The following is a 17,612-nucleotide window of genomic DNA, read 5'->3' as shown; positions in this document are numbered from 1 at the left end:
TAAATCCTTCATCATCGTAGATAACATGCTTGTCCTAATTAATTTCACTATTCTAATAGTTATTCTTGCTCCCAGTATAACCTACCAACCGTCCACTAATGAAGTTGACTCGTTATAACGGTTGCCTGGTGATCGTCATTTGTTAATGTGTAAGAGATAAAGATTTTTTCTGGACTTAACACGAGTTTCTGAGGAAACTTGTTCACATAAACATTACATTTTGTTCTTCAAAACCAAATCTTTAAGCCTTCGTCCTAAGAATACTGCACTCGCATCAAATTAAATCCTTACCTTAGGGTGTCATCCCCAAGTGCAGGATCATGAGAACGTATTTCCCCCCCCCCCCCTCACTATTGATCGTATTTTGTCCTCTTCGAAGATTTATTACTAATTTAAAACTAACGCTAGTACATGAAAATGTTCAGAGAAGTGTAAATCTTTTTCAGTTTTTTCCGTATCTTCAACAAAATATTCAAATCTGAGAAAATTCTGCGGTGAAATTTTAAAATCTGATATTCTGGTAAATTTTGCCCAGGATCTACTCGAAAAAAACTAAACATATCAAGATGATTGCATACGATTAGGATGGCTTCACTGCTCGGCGCGGCGTTAGCGCTGAGGCTCGCCGATCGCGAGCCAATCCCGTCTTCGAGAAAAATCTGTTCGCGTTTGATTTTATCTGCGTGGCGACGGAAATACGCCGGGGTTTTCGCATTGGTGTTTGCATATTGAAATATTAGGTATACAAATATGCTGGAGTATGCAATATGCTTTGATGGTATAAGTTTGAAGAGAGTGATGCGCCGTCTTAACCCCTGGCCTCTAAACTTTCGTTTCAGACGATGGAGAGACGACGCCGCTGACGGCACCCTCCTCGCCGCCGCCACACCCACCGAGTGCCGAGGACGGCTACGAAGTGCCCATCAACGCCAACACGCACTCATTGATCGACTCCCACCATGTGATGACGTGAACAAGTGCCTGACGGAAATTTGAACCTAATAATTACATCGATGATTAACTAGTGCCTATACCTTGTGATGAAGAGAACTGAAAATTTGACGTTTTTAACTTATATTACGTTTGAGATCCGCCCACGAGTGCGGAGCTTTTAACAGAGTTCTTGAATAAATATCTCAATTGTAGAATGTAAAGTTGTTATACTTACATTAATTATATGCATCTACAAGATTATCACCACAGCCACAGCTTTGGACACATCTATAGCCAGAACCAAATTCTGTGAAGGACGATGGAATTGGTTCATGTTACCTTCATGTGGTGATTCTCCGAATGGCCTGGCGTACTATTCTTTGAATCGCTCATTTTCCTCCAGCCAGTGGCCAGCGTGGGGAGAAAGATCTAGCTGATAATAGAAAAGGAAGAAATGCTGCGATGGAGTGAGGAAATGGAGAAGATGGGACGTGCGTCCATTCCTCTCCCGCTCCAAGCGTCTCCTATGCTCCAAAACCTCTAGTGGTGTTTATTACCGAAGTCAGCATTCGAACCATGCATGCACATAGAGAATGATCAGATCAGGGACGCAGCTAGGAATTAAGGCTAGGGGGGTTTTAGATATAACTAATATTGGGGGGGGGGGGGTCCGAGGGTGTGGAATACCCGCCAGGGTAAGCGGAAAGGTCGGGTACCCTCCCCTTGAAAATTTTACAGATAAATGGCTCAAAATTGTGAGTTTTACTGCTTTCTGAGGGATATTTTACTAAACCTTACACTATTATATAAGTAATATTAATCCAATTAAGTGAAATGGATTAAACTTAAAAATTTCTCTGAGCTCTGGGCCCCCCCTCGCTGCGCCACTGGATCAGACAGACACTGAATAGTGAGCCTCCGAAGTAGGACAGGTGCGCCAACCACTAGCAGTTGGTACGCGCATGCGCGGAGTGAATCGGAGCCACATTCGAAAACTATGCCTCAAATGCTGTCCTTGAGGAGGACATTGGAAGACAGCAATGGTAAGAACTTCCTCCGCAGAGCGGCGCATAGTCAACAGTGCTCTGAAGGCGTAAAATGCAAAGTTTTTGAGAATAAGTTTCAAGCGCTGACGTTTTTCCAACGCTAAGATGACCGTCGATATAGCATTAATGTCTAAATGCCTAAATGTCCTCATATTAGAAATACATAAAAATATCTCATCATTTCTCTAACGCTAAGATGACTGTCGATATAGTATTATATCGACGGTCATCTTAGCGTTAGAGAAATGATGAGATAGGCGCTTACATTATTTTTTGCGTTACAGATGATTCCGTCGGTCCTGGAATTTCAAAAGACTAAGCTTGTAACCAGGTGATCCCGGGACATAACAAACAGAACTTGGAATGCATCTACACTTTGGGTGTTGAAATATCCATCCAGGTGGAACTCGATCTCGTAATCCCAAAATTAGCAGGTGAAGACTTTATCCCAAGTGCACATTGTAGTGATACCTACGACTCGCGATACATCAAGTGGTAAAATGACGGTGACATTTTTTCGTCTCTCAAAAGGGAATTTCCTCAAGTATTACCTCCAGTTATGGGTAATAAACGCGTGCATGTATGCAATCCTCAGCGCAAAAATAGTACCTTACACTCCGTTACTAGAGTGAAGAGCACTGCCGGTGCATTGTTGTGCTGCGGGATGCATTATAGCAGGCGTTTCCCTGTTACTTTCCATCCCAAATATATATCTCGAAAAGTATTCAGCTTTGGCGGCTGAAACAAAAATCAAACCTCGAGGGTATCCATTTCCTATCACATAGTGACAGAGAGATGCGTGGTACTTCATACCAATTTTATATTGGTATTAATCTGCTCAGCACTCCTGGGCTCTTCAGATTATGATTCGCTTCGGGTTCCACATTGCCACGGGGCTCATTCCCTCTAAAAGCCTCCTATGTTGAGGCCGTTAATCCCGTTACGGGACCGCGTTCTTTTGTTCCTTCGGAGGAAGATCTTCGCTTTGACCAGTTCCGGCGCAAGGTCTTCTGTATTTGTCCCAGGGCTGGACAGGGAATTCTGCTATCCGTCGCAGCTCTGGAAACTTTGATTCCGCTACCTCCTGGAAAAACTTTTTCTGTGTCTGGGAACGAAGAGTCCCTTCCAGCGGCTCCATCCGCGCTAACGGCCATAGGGCGTCATTATGCGGAGTCCATCCGAGATAAAGCACCTAGTAACATTTGAACGAGGTCTGGTGGTGATACTTCTGGTGATTAGGTACTTTCCTTGTCAGCAGTAATCGTGGGCTCGTCGGAGGAGGATATTGTTTCAGCGTACCGTTATTAGAGAACGATGGTCTAGTGAAATCGATGGTTGGCAGGTTTACTTCAAGTAATACAAAAAATACTTGGTTGATTCCACAAAGTTCTTTTAACACGACCGGTTTCAACCTTCAAAGGTTATCCTCCGAAGTATTTTAGAGTGAAAATAAATTTGTGGAATCAACTTAGTATCTATTTTATTACAGTGCAGTAGTGAATGAAAGTCATGTTGCACCGGGTAGTGCGAATGCGCTGTGCAAGAACTGATGATGTCCATGGTGAAATGAAGAGCTTGGTGCTTAAACTTCAACTTCATGAAACTGGTTTAAAAAATATTTGAGACCTCTTTTGCGCCGGTCAGAAAAAATGAGCAGCAATGCGACAAATCAATAAATTACAATTAGTTTTGTAGATGCGAAAATAAAAAAATCTGGGACGAATCCGAAAATGGGAAAAATGGTCGAGCGATTCTACCAATTTTAAGACCTTCGCATAGGAATATCGCAATATGAGCATAAAAGGGCGCAAAGTGATAAATTTGGCATTTAATTGCAGTTACAACTTGATTTTTTTTTCATTATAGACAGCCCTGAGTGGATTTCTAGCATCATAAAATTTATTTCCCTACTAACAAACATTAAACATTTTTGGTAATATATCTCAGCAATGACAGTTGCTATGGGCTCTTCCTTAGTATTTGAACATTATAGTTACCTCACAAAATGTCTTCAATCTAATTTATATATACCATACAGGGTTTCTCTGTATGACGTCACAAATTCTTGAGCAATGGATTTTCCTAAATCACTTGGTATATCGAAAAGGTAGCACTCCACAGTTAAGCCCTGTACACACGGCGACATTTCTGGCGCCGGAAATGGCGCAAGTGGTGGCAGGGTGAACATTTCTCCGTGTGTACAATGACATCGCATGCCATCTGCTGGTATGCGAGATAATCGCATACAATTTGCTGGCCCTGGTAAGGATTAGAACACGTTCTATTTTCCAAGCGATCTGGCAGCAATATCTGGCGAAATTCCGCTGTGTTTTGTTTGAGAAGAGAGAAGTTGGGAGGACAGAATACTTAAAGATTAAAGTTTATACATCAAAAAGACCTTCAGGTAAGTGTAAAGCACCTATTTTTTGTTATAGACAAACAAATTATGGCAAATCTTGATTAGACTATGCATAAATACACGGTCACGAAGTCTTTTTTTATGCTTCTGTTTTCCATAGCGTGGTTTTATTGTGATGGCCAGTGATAATTTTTGTATATGTATTCGGTATATATTAACGTGGTGAGATATAATTCTTATTATTCTTATAATAATTAACTTAAATGTAGTTTCAGAGAAATGATTTGTATTAGAAATTGATAGGCATAATTTCATACTAAGGTGTTTTGAATAACTAACAAGGGGAATACACGACCTTCGCATCGCCGATCGAGCTCAAATTTTGCGAATCGGTAGTTTATGGGTACAAATGTAATATGCCGAAGCGAGACGACGCACATCTCGTAAAATTCCGAGAAAAAAGCAATTAAAAATCGTTAAAAATGAAGGTACGCTATATAAGCTGTTTTGAACACCTATGTTAAACAATATGGCGACAGCCCAGTGGATACGGTGTCCGACTGTGGAGTTGAAGGTAGCGAGATCGATCTGCTCAAGGAACCTTTTTTTGTGTTAATTTTTAAGAATTTTATTGTTTAAATTTTTAAAGTTCGTTTTCTTATCTTCGTTACTACTATGGAATATATTTTTAAAAGTTTTTTTAAATATTTAAATCAGGAATGGATCAGCTTGGGATTAGGAACTGAGGATGAAGGGTGGATAGAAACCCGGCGTCGGCATTAGCCTGCTCTTAACGAAAGGCGCCAAGGGGACCACAGCTTAACGTCCCATCCGACGGACGGTGTACTGCACAACTAGTGTAATCCACATTACACGCAGGGATTGAATTTAGGAATGCCCCTTCATTCTTTACCGAGATTTGGATGTGGAAGGCCAGTACACTGCCTCACCACTCCAGTTAATCCTTTATCCCATCCTGAAAATTGCAAATAACTCTCGCACTCGCAACTCATTGCACAGCATACTGTGAATCTCATTTCCACCCTCATCTCTCCGCTGTATCCACGGCCTCGTCCACCACCTTCTATTCCTCCACCTTTTATTTCTTTCTCTTTCTCTCCTAACCACTCTCACTGCTTCGACCACTGCTATTACTCCTAACACATCCTGAACGTCTTGAATATCAGCCATTTTGGAAGAACTGCGGTCACTCGGGCTCAACTGTTTCCACCACTGGCACAAGTGAGGGCTTCGTGTGTACACATTGCTTGCAGGCACTGCGCCATCGATTGCCGCCAGGCCATCCGGCAAGATTTGGCACAGTATTTCACGCCATCTATGGTGCCAGAAATGTCGCCGTGTGTACAGGGCTTTAAGGTTGTCTTTGTAGCCGTTGCAAGGATTAGTTCCTTTGCCTACTGCGATGACATGATTGATGTTAGTTAACCAAAATTGCATCTGATAAATGTCGGATCTGCGTCAACATCAAGATTCAACTCTGCAGCTTTGGATTTAAGAATGCAGTTTTCTTCTTCTTCATCCAGGTATTCTGTTGCCAATAGAAAACCTACTCATGCACCATTATAAGAGTATAATGCAGTATATAGCCATACTCTCCATAACAGTGGCGCAGCTAGAGATTAAGGCTAGGGGGGATTTTAGGAGCAACTTGATCTAGGGTGTGTGGTATACCCGCCAGGATAAGCGGGAGTTGCTGGGGCCCTCCCCCAGAAATGTTTTAAGATAAATGGTTCAAAATGGTGAGTTTTATTGCTTTCTGGGGGATAATTTATTAATCCTTACAGTCTTCTATAAGTTTAATAATCAAGTGAAGTAAAATAGATTAAACTTAAAAGTTTCTCTGAGCTCTGGGGGGGTTTATCCCCCAAAACCCCCCATCGCTGCGCCACTACTCCATAATATCAATAGTGAGTGTAAAAAGACAACTTCCAACAAAATTTCTTTACATTCAGTAATACTGAGTAGTGCCTTCGAAGGCAAATATTAGGCAATGGTAACCATCACATGTAAGCATCACGTAGAATTACCACATTTGTTTTTCTGCTCTTTTTAAAATTGATTTTTCGGTGATATTTCTTTTGACATTATTAATGACATTATTTCAACGTTGATAGCTTAAAAAAGAAACCGAAATATCAGAAAAGCTCCTACAAAACAGTATTTTGGTGACTTCGAAACATTTTTCCTTTTTTACGCCCTTAAATTGGTGACATCATGAGAAAAGGGTAAAAACAGGCGAAATAGGCATTTTTATGCAGAAACAAATTGCCTTAATTTCGCCATAAATAATCCGAAATGAACGTGTAGCTTCATAAAATAAGTTTCCTGAGTAAAACCAAAAATTGTCAATTTAGGCAATGTCTTCAGCTTACTCGTCACACGTTAAATTATATCCGATGTCCATGGATACTTAGAGCAATCGTGGCAGCTATGGAATTCAGCGTGCAAGGCCGGGACTCTACACCGCTAGTGGTGGAGTTCCTCTACGACTTTTATTGAAAGAAATTTATAAGCAGAGTTAACGTCATAGAGGAATGACAAAAAAGAGATCCGAGATGGATTAAAGAAAAACGCAACAAAAGTAAGCATACGCAAAGGCAATAAATAAAAGTGAGGGAGTATGCGAATTGATGCGAAATCAACAGATTTGAAAACGTTCCGCCAATCACCATGAAATTTGGCACATTAAAATAGTGGAATATTTTAAAGTTGCAATTACAGTTACAAACGCATGTATTTACAACGTGAATGATTATACTTAAATTCGCACAAAAAAACTGCGCCAGAGTATAAGAGGAATAGCATCACTAATATAGACACTGCATCTTCGACGCAAGCCCATTAGCGATTCTGCCCACTTCCATTCAAATGACGCAAAACTCGGACAAAGTTATGGTATGTTGACGGTGATGCCACCAGTTCGGTACTAAAATGTCCTCCACGGGGTTCTTACACTTCCTTAGAAAGCGGCAACTAACTTCAGGTCACTCATTCCTCTCACGATTGGGTTCATTTCCACCCTCTACTGATAAAACAACGTCTGTCATAGCAATTGGAATGAAACACGCGAAGACCAGGAATAAACCGTAGAACATTGAAGGCATCTATACAGGAGGAGGAAGGTTGGGAAAAGGCAGCACAAATTACAACCCTCTGGAGACTTGCATAAGCAAATTCAATCACAGAATGCATTTCTCAAGGCCTAGACTTCAAGTCATTCCAGTGCAAGAGAGAACTGACGAATACTATGCTTACTTCATTTTAATGTCTCATTAGCCTACATCGCAATATTCTTTTATTTTAGAATGAAACAATGCCATTATTAATGAATGAGTAGATTTTGGCACTATGACTATTCTATTCACTATAATTGGTCAGATGTTACCAGCTTAGGTACACAATTTAAACTCATATTTAAACAAAACATTTGCAACAACCAATTTCACCAGACATTCTAAAAAGCATTTGCCTAGATTTTTAGTCGAAGTGGTTTCATACCCACTTGAGTTTTAATTCAATCATCCTTCATTTGTTAAAAAAATTCCCACGGAAACGTTTGCTATCAGCATGTGCATCACTCATTTTTTGATCCTTTCTTCGTCTGAGTCACCTTCAACGTACTTTCCTGGCGTTGATTTTCGGCAGGCGTTGAAACCTTAGCAACACTTGGTGCTTGCATCAAATTAGTTATTTTGGCCTTTTGCCCGACACTCACAGTCTTCTGGATGAACGATTTTTGGGCCGTGGTCGTGGTCACTCGACCGCTTTTGCAAGTGGCACCGCTCCTCAACAGCCCGCTGGCCACCCGGCCGTCGCCACCCGAGTCCCTCACTTCACTCATCGCGTGAGACGACGACACCGTCAGGGTGTCCGGAGGTGCCGCGACGTTCACCTCATTGCTGTCGAAGCACATGTGCCGCCTTTGGACGACAGATACCTTTTTCTCCCTGCTCTGCTCTACAGGCTTCCTCTGAGTATTCGAAATTACTCTGCACTGACTTTCTTGCTGGGATTTCTCTTGTTTGGAAAATACTATTGAGCACTGAATCCCGTCCCTCCTCTTCTGGAAACTCGACTGTGGGCAAATTCGACCTGGAAAAGAGAAAATGAACAAATGAATGTCGACAATGAGGGATGGTGGCATGCTAAATCGTAAGTCTCGAAGTACCTGAGGCTGCTTCTATGCCACCGAGCTGTTTTCTCTCTTTACTCGCCGGAGAGCTCTCGTCCGTTCCTTGAGTGAGCTTGCAAACAGAACTCTGAGCTACTACTCGCTGAGAGTCAAACTTAAAAACAGTTTTCGTCGTGACCTTCCCAGATTCTTCAGTCTGTTCTTTTCCCTTTGGCTTAGCTTTCTGCTTCGTCTCACTGTCAGTCAACGAATGCCTTGTGTCGAAAAATATTCCTCGCGAATGCATCTTCCTCTCCTCTTCATCTTCGCCATCTCTGGGGCTTCTACTTTCAATGGAGCTGCTTTCGATGGACTCAAAACTGTTATCTGAGTCCACTAAACTCTCTGCACTTACCCTATTGATTGCAATTTTGCTCAGCTTAGGTGAGCTCTTCCTGATTACTCCGCATTGATTTCCTGACAAGAATGCAGAGCTCGTTCCCAAGCTTTGGGATTTTTTAACTTCCATGAACTCACTTGCAGCCGATACTGAGTCCCGACCTCCCCCCTTGTGCACATGAGTGTCCAGCCTCCTCATCCTGCTTTCCTCGGATGCATCCAATTTCTCAACCCCACTCTCAGTGCGGAGCCCTACAACACTGACCACGTCTTCGTTTGCCGTATTTACGTTTTGGAAAATCGATTTGTTCCCTTCCGCTTTCTCGGCATCGTTCGACGAAGAAGTCTGAGGCAAATTATCTAGTGGTGGGTTGAGAATTACATCTTCCCTTCTTGCAAACTGGGAATTCGTTGAAATACAGGCACAGCTGGAGATGTCTGCGGCACCTAGAGATTTGCTCTTGGCAAGGTCCACCTCGGTTGCAGGCGTTACATCAGATTTACTTTTTCTCAGTTTCCTGTGCTCATTGCCGTTATTTTCTGATGTAGAGCTCACCGTTGACGAAAACTGGAAAGTGAAAACATAAATTAATTATGAATCTCAAAATAAAATAATATATTTCATATTTTAAAGACTAAATCCTATAAATTTGATTAATTAATCGTTCTATAGGCTTTATTTATGTAAAATCAAATAAAATCATTACTGAACTTACATTTCGTTATTTCATTATCAATAGTAAAAAAGGGAAATTTTAATTGATACTTAAAATTCAATACATTCGATGTTAATCATATGTATTCTTTAGCTTAAAAATTTGGCCTACGTAATTGCCTACAATGGCCTATCAATGCAATATATTCGAGAAGTTGGGGCTGACTGGCTTCTCAGGGAATATGTAAATGGAGAGGCCCGGTATTACCTCTTCGCATGTACCCTAAGATAAAAGTTAGAGTTTAAAAAATACTACGAGGATCCCACCTTTTCTATACCACGAAAAGATAATTACTATGGAATAGTTTACAACTATGCAGCGGAATAAAAATGTCTTTCAAATTTGGAGACCTAAAAGATCAGGTACTCCATCAAGTAATATATGCGATTGCGTACATTTGTAACCCCTACGACACATTTGTTTATTGATTTATTTTATTTCGTCACAAAAGCTAATTCTTAATATTTCTCTCCCTTTTAAAATATACCTTTCAATGCAAGGTTGGCAAAGGAAGTGTAGCCGTTTAGGACAAAGAGAAAATATTTCATATTTGCAGTACTTTTTAGATGAATGAATTCCGATGTCACAGTACGCAGATGAGCTGCGCTACACGGTCAGAAACTTAAGGATGCGTATGAGAAGTATGGGCTCACTATTAACAAAAATAGGCCAGAATACTTAATTATTGGAAATTATGAAATACCAGATCTACCACCAGAAAAGGAATTCATACAGGTAGTAAGCACAGCAAAGTACTTTGGGGTGGTAATGGATAAAAGTTTAAGTATTAAGCTGGAGATGTACAACAGAATCACGAAGGGAAGAACTATTGTAAAAGCTCTACATTTTTTATGATACCAGCATGTTAGGCAAGATACGAAAGTAAAAATGCGTATAAAAATGGTAGAGAGTGTAAGAATATAAGAAGCAGGGTCATGGGACAGAAAGGGAAAGAAATATACATAGGTTATTGACGACTGGGAAAGATTAAACGAGAAAGAGCTGTTGAAAGAGTAGACTTGATATAGTTAGAAATAATACGATAATGAAGATGATGGATTCGGGAAAATATGTCGTCGACGAGGAAGAAGAGAAGCAAGAGATTTGGTTCATAGGATGGATAGAATATGAGATGGCCCAAGCAAATGTTGCATTTCACATCTCCAGGAAAACTGAAAAGAGGATGACCAAGAGTGAATTGGAGAATACAGAGAGGCAGTAGTTACGATATTCGACTGCCATTGCGAACCTCCTGGATTGAGTCTAGTTTGCGACACTTTGATACATATCTTCCTACTTTTCTCTTTTACAGAAGTCTACGATTCATCATTGTTTCCATGATTTTCACATAAAATTGTATTTTTAGGCGCGGGTGTGTTTAAATGAGCTTCTTGTTTAAACTAAAGTATGTGTGAGACCACATGGTGGGTGATTCGAGGGCAGTGCCTGATGGACTATATCATTACTTAGTTTGATTGGATCCTTAGACACGTATTTGGGAAACTCCTCTCGTCAGAGTTCAACTCCCCCTCTCTGGCGGAGGTGCATACTCCCCCTTGAAGAGTATGCACCTCCGCCACGCTCCCCTGTCCCGAGGGTAGCATGCGCACAGGCTGTGGGCAGCCGCAGTCCAAGCGCGCTTGATCCATGCCTCACGAAGAATTCTCTCCTTGCCTCATTCTTCTCATTGCTCTGGCATTTGTGACTTGGGACTATGTGAGCAGCTGCATCGGAAGGGGCGCCTCCCTTCACTGAACCACTCGCTCAACACTCCGCCTTTGCTCCTGAGGTATTTCATCATTTGAAGGACAGAAAATGTGAAAAGAGTTTACTCATGACTCGAGAGAATTTCAAGATGATTACTTACATTTACACATACCCAGGAGAGGCATCATACCCTTATTGAAAGAGAGAGAGAGAGAGGGAGTTGTGTATCTTCTTAACCCTGATTCGGTAAAAGTGATTCACTGTTGTACGTTTTCTGCTGTTTTCTATAAAGCACTTACTTTATTATAAGACACGGTCTCAGGCGTTACTTTGTGGAATTGCTTCATCATAGAATAAAATAAAATTACTTTGTTTTGTTCCACACTTTATTTTAAATATCACGACCCGGTTTTCAGCATCTAATGCTATCATCTAATGATACCATATGCCACGGATGCATCCAAGTTATTGCAATACGCACCTAAAAAATAGTAAAAATATATGCCACCAAAACAAACAATGCGTACGTATTTGTCTCCTACTGTAAGCCACCAAGCAAATTTCTCCACCTCCTGCTCTGGACCGTTTGGGTCCGCCTACGACCCCAGGCCGTGCTATATCCAATTCATCTTTTGGACTGAGCTATTCTTCACCTTCAGATGGTTCACAAGAGGACGCCATATTGACAAAACAAACTTAGCAATTCCATTAGATATCTTTTCAAGGTTTCCACGCGAGAATATAGTTCCTGGTCTAAAAATAGTCATTTAAGAAAATGAGCACTAAAAATCGTTTGTACATAATAATTGGTTAAATAGCTTAATGCCGCATGTCATAATGAATGTTAACTTACCCCTTCAAGACCTTGGTAATCACGAAGTGATACTTTGACTATCTGCTGTGTGTTTCTAGCCATGGCCTCCGCTGAAATCGGCATTTTTGGGAACGAATTATCCAGCAGCAAAAAGTCTGGTAACTCGTCATCGGAAGTTCCACCGGGAGGTTCAGATTCTGAAACAAAGTACGGGAAAAGTGTTATCTAGTTTCTAAAACAACAAACATACCACTAATACTACATGTGACGCGTGCCCATGTAATATACCACCGATGGGTTAATAATTTCTTCAGCTGTTGTGATCCTACCGAATATCAGCGAAAGATGGAGACCGGCCACAAATTGAAGCAATGGCGCGAGTATCTCATTGCTCTCATCCCTCAAGCCAAAAGCCTACGCTACAAATGATCACAGCGACAACACTTTCCCATTAATGTGTCCCAGGCAGATCAAACGACGGAAACACAGAATCACACTCCTCATTGCTTAAGATCCAAGCGCGGAGCAATTGCAGCAGCTTCCACAGACAAAGAGGATGGATTTTATTATTAGAAACAAGTAAACTTTGCCGGAATGTTCAAAGGAAATTAGGCAAGTATAAATGTATTCAATTTACCTATATTTGGTATCCACCTCATCAACTCTGAAGACAAAGCGTTAAGTAATGAAACGCACATTCACAGTCGAAGCACCCAGATGGATTTGCCTTCCGAAATCCGAATCGAACAGTGTAATTGGTGGCTGGTCACCGCGGCAAAGGAAAATTTACCAATCCACCCTAATCTGATCAATCGAAAAATAGTAAGAGTTGTACGAGCTGGTTTATAGTTGCTGATGAATTGCAATGTGAACCGTTTTTTCTTTAGTCATTGCCGGTTGTGTAGCTCCATACCGTGCATGAGATTCATGATTGGATTCCATGTTAGACGCAATGGGTCAATAAAAACATGAAAAAAGCATGCCATATCTTAAACTAAGCTAAAATAGTTACGGAGCTTGGATATCCAGGAGACAAGAATCACTTATTCGAAAGAACTCAGTACGGATCAGGGGGGTGTTTCAGAGTCTCATCGGATAGGCGGCATCGGAAACGGATTCAGTCCGAGTTGATCGGGAACCTATCCTGCGCTTGTCTTCCGTGCGTTTCACACATACTATCGGAAATCGTACCGCTTTTGGCATGCATTCAATAGTCATCCCGAACGGGGAACGATAAAATGTCACAATTTTCAAAAGACGAGTGAGCACCGAAAACAATATCGCCCCATGTCACATTGGAGGCGAAAGGTATATATGGGCATGCATAAGTGGTAATTGATACATGGTCACAGAATTGACGCTATTGCGCGGTAAAATTATTTTAGAGTTGTCCGTTTGTAGTTATTTTTTCAATGTATTCTCATTTCGTTTTGTGCAAATGACGGGGATGAAGGTTAATTTTAAACTATTTTGTTCGTTCATTCTCGTGAGAGCACAGTTGATTGTTAAGGCCATGCATCATAAGAATTAAAATGCAGGTAGTCGCAAAACCCATCCTGTCTTACAACAACAGATACTCAGCATTATTTACTCAATGGTTTTTCTGAACTCATATTCCATTGCTTATCTCATTTCAATGTGAATATTGACCTTATTCAATGATGTTATGGCCTTCATATGGCCTTAAACATCTAAAAAAATCCATAAAAGTGGAAGTGCGCTGGAAGGAGATACAGTGATTAAATTAGGTTGAATTGCGTCGATTATTATCAATAGCTCGACTTATGTAGGTTAAAATAACGGAAAATAATGTGGTTACATTGCTATGTGTTTTGCACGTACTCGGTTATTTTTATGGCACAATTTTATGAGTACTAAAATGACACACACTTACTTTTTTTGTACCTTTTGATACATCTTCTAACTAATATTTCATTGTGCAAAAATTTCACAGAGAAGAAATATTTGCCTCGAGTGGAATCCAAACCCGAAAACTTTCAATATGCGATCGAGTGTTTTAGCCTGATGAGCTGCCGACGCGACGCATCTTACAATTTAGGGGAAATATTATGGACTATGCCTAACAAGATGGTGTGAGGGTGACTTCGTATAGTTTTCACCGTGGCTATTCCCCGTATGCTTAAATTAATATTTCATATTAAAACGAATATTTAGGATATAAACTACGGAGTCAACCGAATTAAGTATATAATCATGTCTAACTTCGATGTTACTACGATGCCAAGTCACGCACACAAGCATATCAAACTGGACAAACTGTTATACTTCCAAACATGAGGACTCGTTTCCAATACAGTATGCTACCTGCATATTTTTAAGTCATTACGCCATGCATTCCAACCTGTGTCACCTTTTCGTCAAATTACATTCTGCGCATATATTGTCTAATGTACACGAGTATATTTATATTGTTTAATTTGCACTTAAACCTGTATTACTCTAGCAGAACATCCACATATATCAGCACACATGAAATAAAGTGTTATTATTTTATTAGAGCCAAATAATTAATAAAAACACCATCATAACAGATCACCCTACGCAACCGGAATGACTTTTCGACACTTTTCGGCCGATCGACTTCTATCCTATTGGAAAACCTTCCTTGAGTCGATAGGAAGCAGTCTCAAACGCACGGATCGTCTTGTCGGTAGTAAGTGACGTAGAATCCGAGTTAAGTCTCCCGATCCGCTCCGAACGGGTGACTCTGAAACACCCTTCTGGTGCGCGTGACTGTGTGAAAATGCTACTTAGGGGAGAAATGCCTCTCTTCTCATCATAGAATGTATTAATACCGAAGAGGAGGTGCATGTATTATCCCATTCGCATCCATCCCCTGGGATTTAAATCGACCATCCGATTTAAATTGATCCATTTTCAGGGGAATAAAATCTATAACTAAGAAAAGTATTTCTAATGGGATTTACAATGTAAAAAAATCAAAATAGCCACCAGATGGCAGCTGCTATCAGGTGCACTATCTGGCCAAAAACTTGCAAAAATAACTCGTAAGATAGCAGCAGGATGATCTGATAGATATCACTATGCCACAGTCTAAACATGTGATTGTGACTATGCATTCTACGCACCGGTACGCTTGTAGTGTTTGTGGCCAGCTTCAGGCCGCGTACCAGTACGCTAGTGGATGCGAATGTGTTATAGCGATGGCTTACCAGCCGATAAGTCCTTCCGCGAGATCAAAGGTTTCCCCTTGTCCGCTTGAGGCGTGGCACCAATGGCAGCGTCAACCAGCACTCCACCCCACCCCTCGCCCGCTCTTGTCGTTTTGCAGCTCACCACCGATGAATAGGACCTGTGAACGGGAGTCGAAGCTTTACCACCGAAACAACCAAGCCATTATTCATACTCCACTTGCCTTGCTACCACACGAAATAGTCTTGTTCTACGATAGAAAAACAAAGGGCTTGCAAACTGTAACTTTCCTCCCTTCGTCCACCCGGTTTTATTCCAATTTTCTTACAATAGGGTAGTTTCCTTCATCAAAAAAAACTAAAGGCATTGATTACGATTCGTTCCCCACAATTAGTGTATTCATAAAATACAAATCATTCGGTTTTAGAAATCCCAGTTTGGGCGAATGGCAATGGTCAATTTTAACCGTATTTGAAAAAGGCCAGATTGACGCCCATGCGATGCCACTTCACGTGACGTCACAGGGACCTAGTTTCTATACGAGTAGATAGGAGTTTTACATCGTCTGAGATTACCAATGCATACATGAGGCACAGAGCTCAGGGAAAAATTTTTTAATAATCACCTATGAAAATTGCCTATTGTCGGAAAGTTTCCTTCGCTTGATTAAGGTATTAATAATTCTTATTTAAGCCAAGCGCTACCTGGTAGCAGCCTGCATCGCAGCGGTGCACATACCCTCGCTCCAAGGTCACCTCACACGGCGACAGCTGGAACCAGAACGACGTCAAACGGGGTTTTCCCAGCATTCATACTTAGCCGCCGCGTTTTCGCGTGCTTGAAAATTTTCACTTTTCATTTAATCGCGAAAAATATATATCGTCATTTAAAAATCTAAAAGTGTGAAATACAATGTGAAAATCCAGGAGCAATAATCTTTCGATTTAGGCAATTAAAAAATAATAGGAAACCACCTCATAGGACATAAAACATTCAGCTTAGCTTGTCCAAATCTACCTTCATATTAGAACCGGGATGAGTCATTTAGGGGAAGGCGGTAAGGACGATGGCAGCCATCGCTCCGCTGCATTTGCCACATTCGCTCGCCCAACTCAATCCTATCGAGTGTGACTTTCGTCATGATTGTGATCCGTCCCGGAAGCGTCAAGGGGTGAGGCACTACCTGGAAAGGTGGTGGGTGTCCGCTTTGGCGTCGGCAGGCCCGAAGATTTCGTGAGCGAAGGTGATCATGAGCTCGACCACGCGCGTCTGGTGCACTGTGTCCACCAAGGAGTTGAGCGAGGCGCTGCCTTCACACGGCCGCAGCAACGTCGGCCCAAACACAATTCCCAAGTTGCTCGCAGGCATTTTGTTCTCCTCCGAAAGCTGCGAGACCCGCCTCAAGTGTTGCATCAGCACAGACAGCGTGGCCAAGTGGTGCTTGGGAAGCCTCGAGACGACCGCTTTCAACTCCGCGGAAGGATCCTTGGATTTGTGGTCGGAATTGGACGGGAATTCTTTGGCGATTCTATGAGAGCAACCAAGGTGAGTTCATTACATGTTAAAGGATAAATCATCAATAAAAATTGAGACATGGCGCCGGAGGGGCAAAATACCAAACCAATATTGATAACAAATACGTCAAGATTTAAGGTTTTCCTTCCAAGAATGTAATGACTTTCATTTTTTAATATTACGCAGTATTTGTAGAAATTTAAAAGAATAGAAATAAAATAAAATGCATTGAATAAAAAAATGAATCATGAAAAATGATTAAAAATGAATAGCTATTTTTCAATACCAACAGAACATTAAATCAGGGAGTACATGGATTTACATCAAGGGAACGTGGCAGAGGAATCCTTAATGTATTGTAACATAGATCTTTCATATTATACGGCAATTTATTTTTAATACCACTCACGTAACGGCAAAAATTTTAGCTATCACTGTAACAAAATGATCCACATAGCATGCAAGCCTGTTGACGCCGCAAGTCAGTGAAACGCTTCAGGAAAAGAAACAAACAAAGAAATTGCAGCCCTCGGTCTAGGATGTAGTCCAGCAAAGAACAGACCCACGCATAATCGTAAAAAAAAAACTTTCGCGACACGTCACTGGATCGCTCGACATGATAAGTCAAGCGTTCCAGGCGGATTGCACTCCGAAAAATGTGGCTTGGCCAAAGAGAAATAATTGAATTACTTTAGAGAGTCAACAGGCAATTACTCATCCAATATTCCGACATACATGGGCACTGAAATACCCTTAACTCGTAACTGTTTCCGTAACAACGTAGGTAATGCGTTCAGCTTCGGAACTGAAGGCTTCA

At 41.2% G+C, this 17,612-nt stretch overlaps 2 protein-coding genes across 2 annotated transcripts in view; one reads left to right on the top strand and one right to left on the bottom strand.

Moving 5' to 3' along the window:
* The window catches only part of LOC124171435 (proto-oncogene tyrosine-protein kinase receptor Ret), a 56,370-nt gene extending 55,216 nt beyond the window's left edge, over positions 1 to 1,154 (top strand). The window contains exon 18 of the mRNA XM_046550605.1: positions 840 to 1,154. Coding sequence (XP_046406561.1) covers positions 840 to 973 — 134 coding nt within the window. The 3' untranslated portion in view covers positions 974 to 1,154. The remainder of the gene's footprint in view (positions 1 to 839) is intronic.
* Positions 1,155 to 7,602: 6,448 nt separating this feature from the next.
* LOC124170735 (rho GTPase-activating protein 45-like) overlaps positions 7,603 to 17,612 on the bottom strand; it is a 111,286-nt gene continuing 101,276 nt past the window's right edge. Inside the window, exons 15-19 of the mRNA XM_046549633.1 lie at positions 16,464 to 16,808; positions 15,301 to 15,440; positions 12,146 to 12,303; positions 8,528 to 9,437; positions 7,603 to 8,451 (exon numbers count right to left, since the gene is read on the bottom strand). Coding sequence (XP_046405589.1) covers positions 7,934 to 8,451; positions 8,528 to 9,437; positions 12,146 to 12,303; positions 15,301 to 15,440; positions 16,464 to 16,808 — 2,071 coding nt within the window. The 3' untranslated portion in view covers positions 7,603 to 7,933. The remainder of the gene's footprint in view (positions 8,452 to 8,527; positions 9,438 to 12,145; positions 12,304 to 15,300; positions 15,441 to 16,463; positions 16,809 to 17,612) is intronic.

The sequence above is a fragment of the Ischnura elegans genome, chromosome X (assembly GCF_921293095.1).
Source record: "Ischnura elegans chromosome X, ioIscEleg1.1, whole genome shotgun sequence".
Taxonomy (NCBI): Eukaryota; Metazoa; Arthropoda; class Insecta; order Odonata; family Coenagrionidae; genus Ischnura; species Ischnura elegans.
This window is presented reverse-complemented; position numbering and strand designations above follow the sequence as displayed.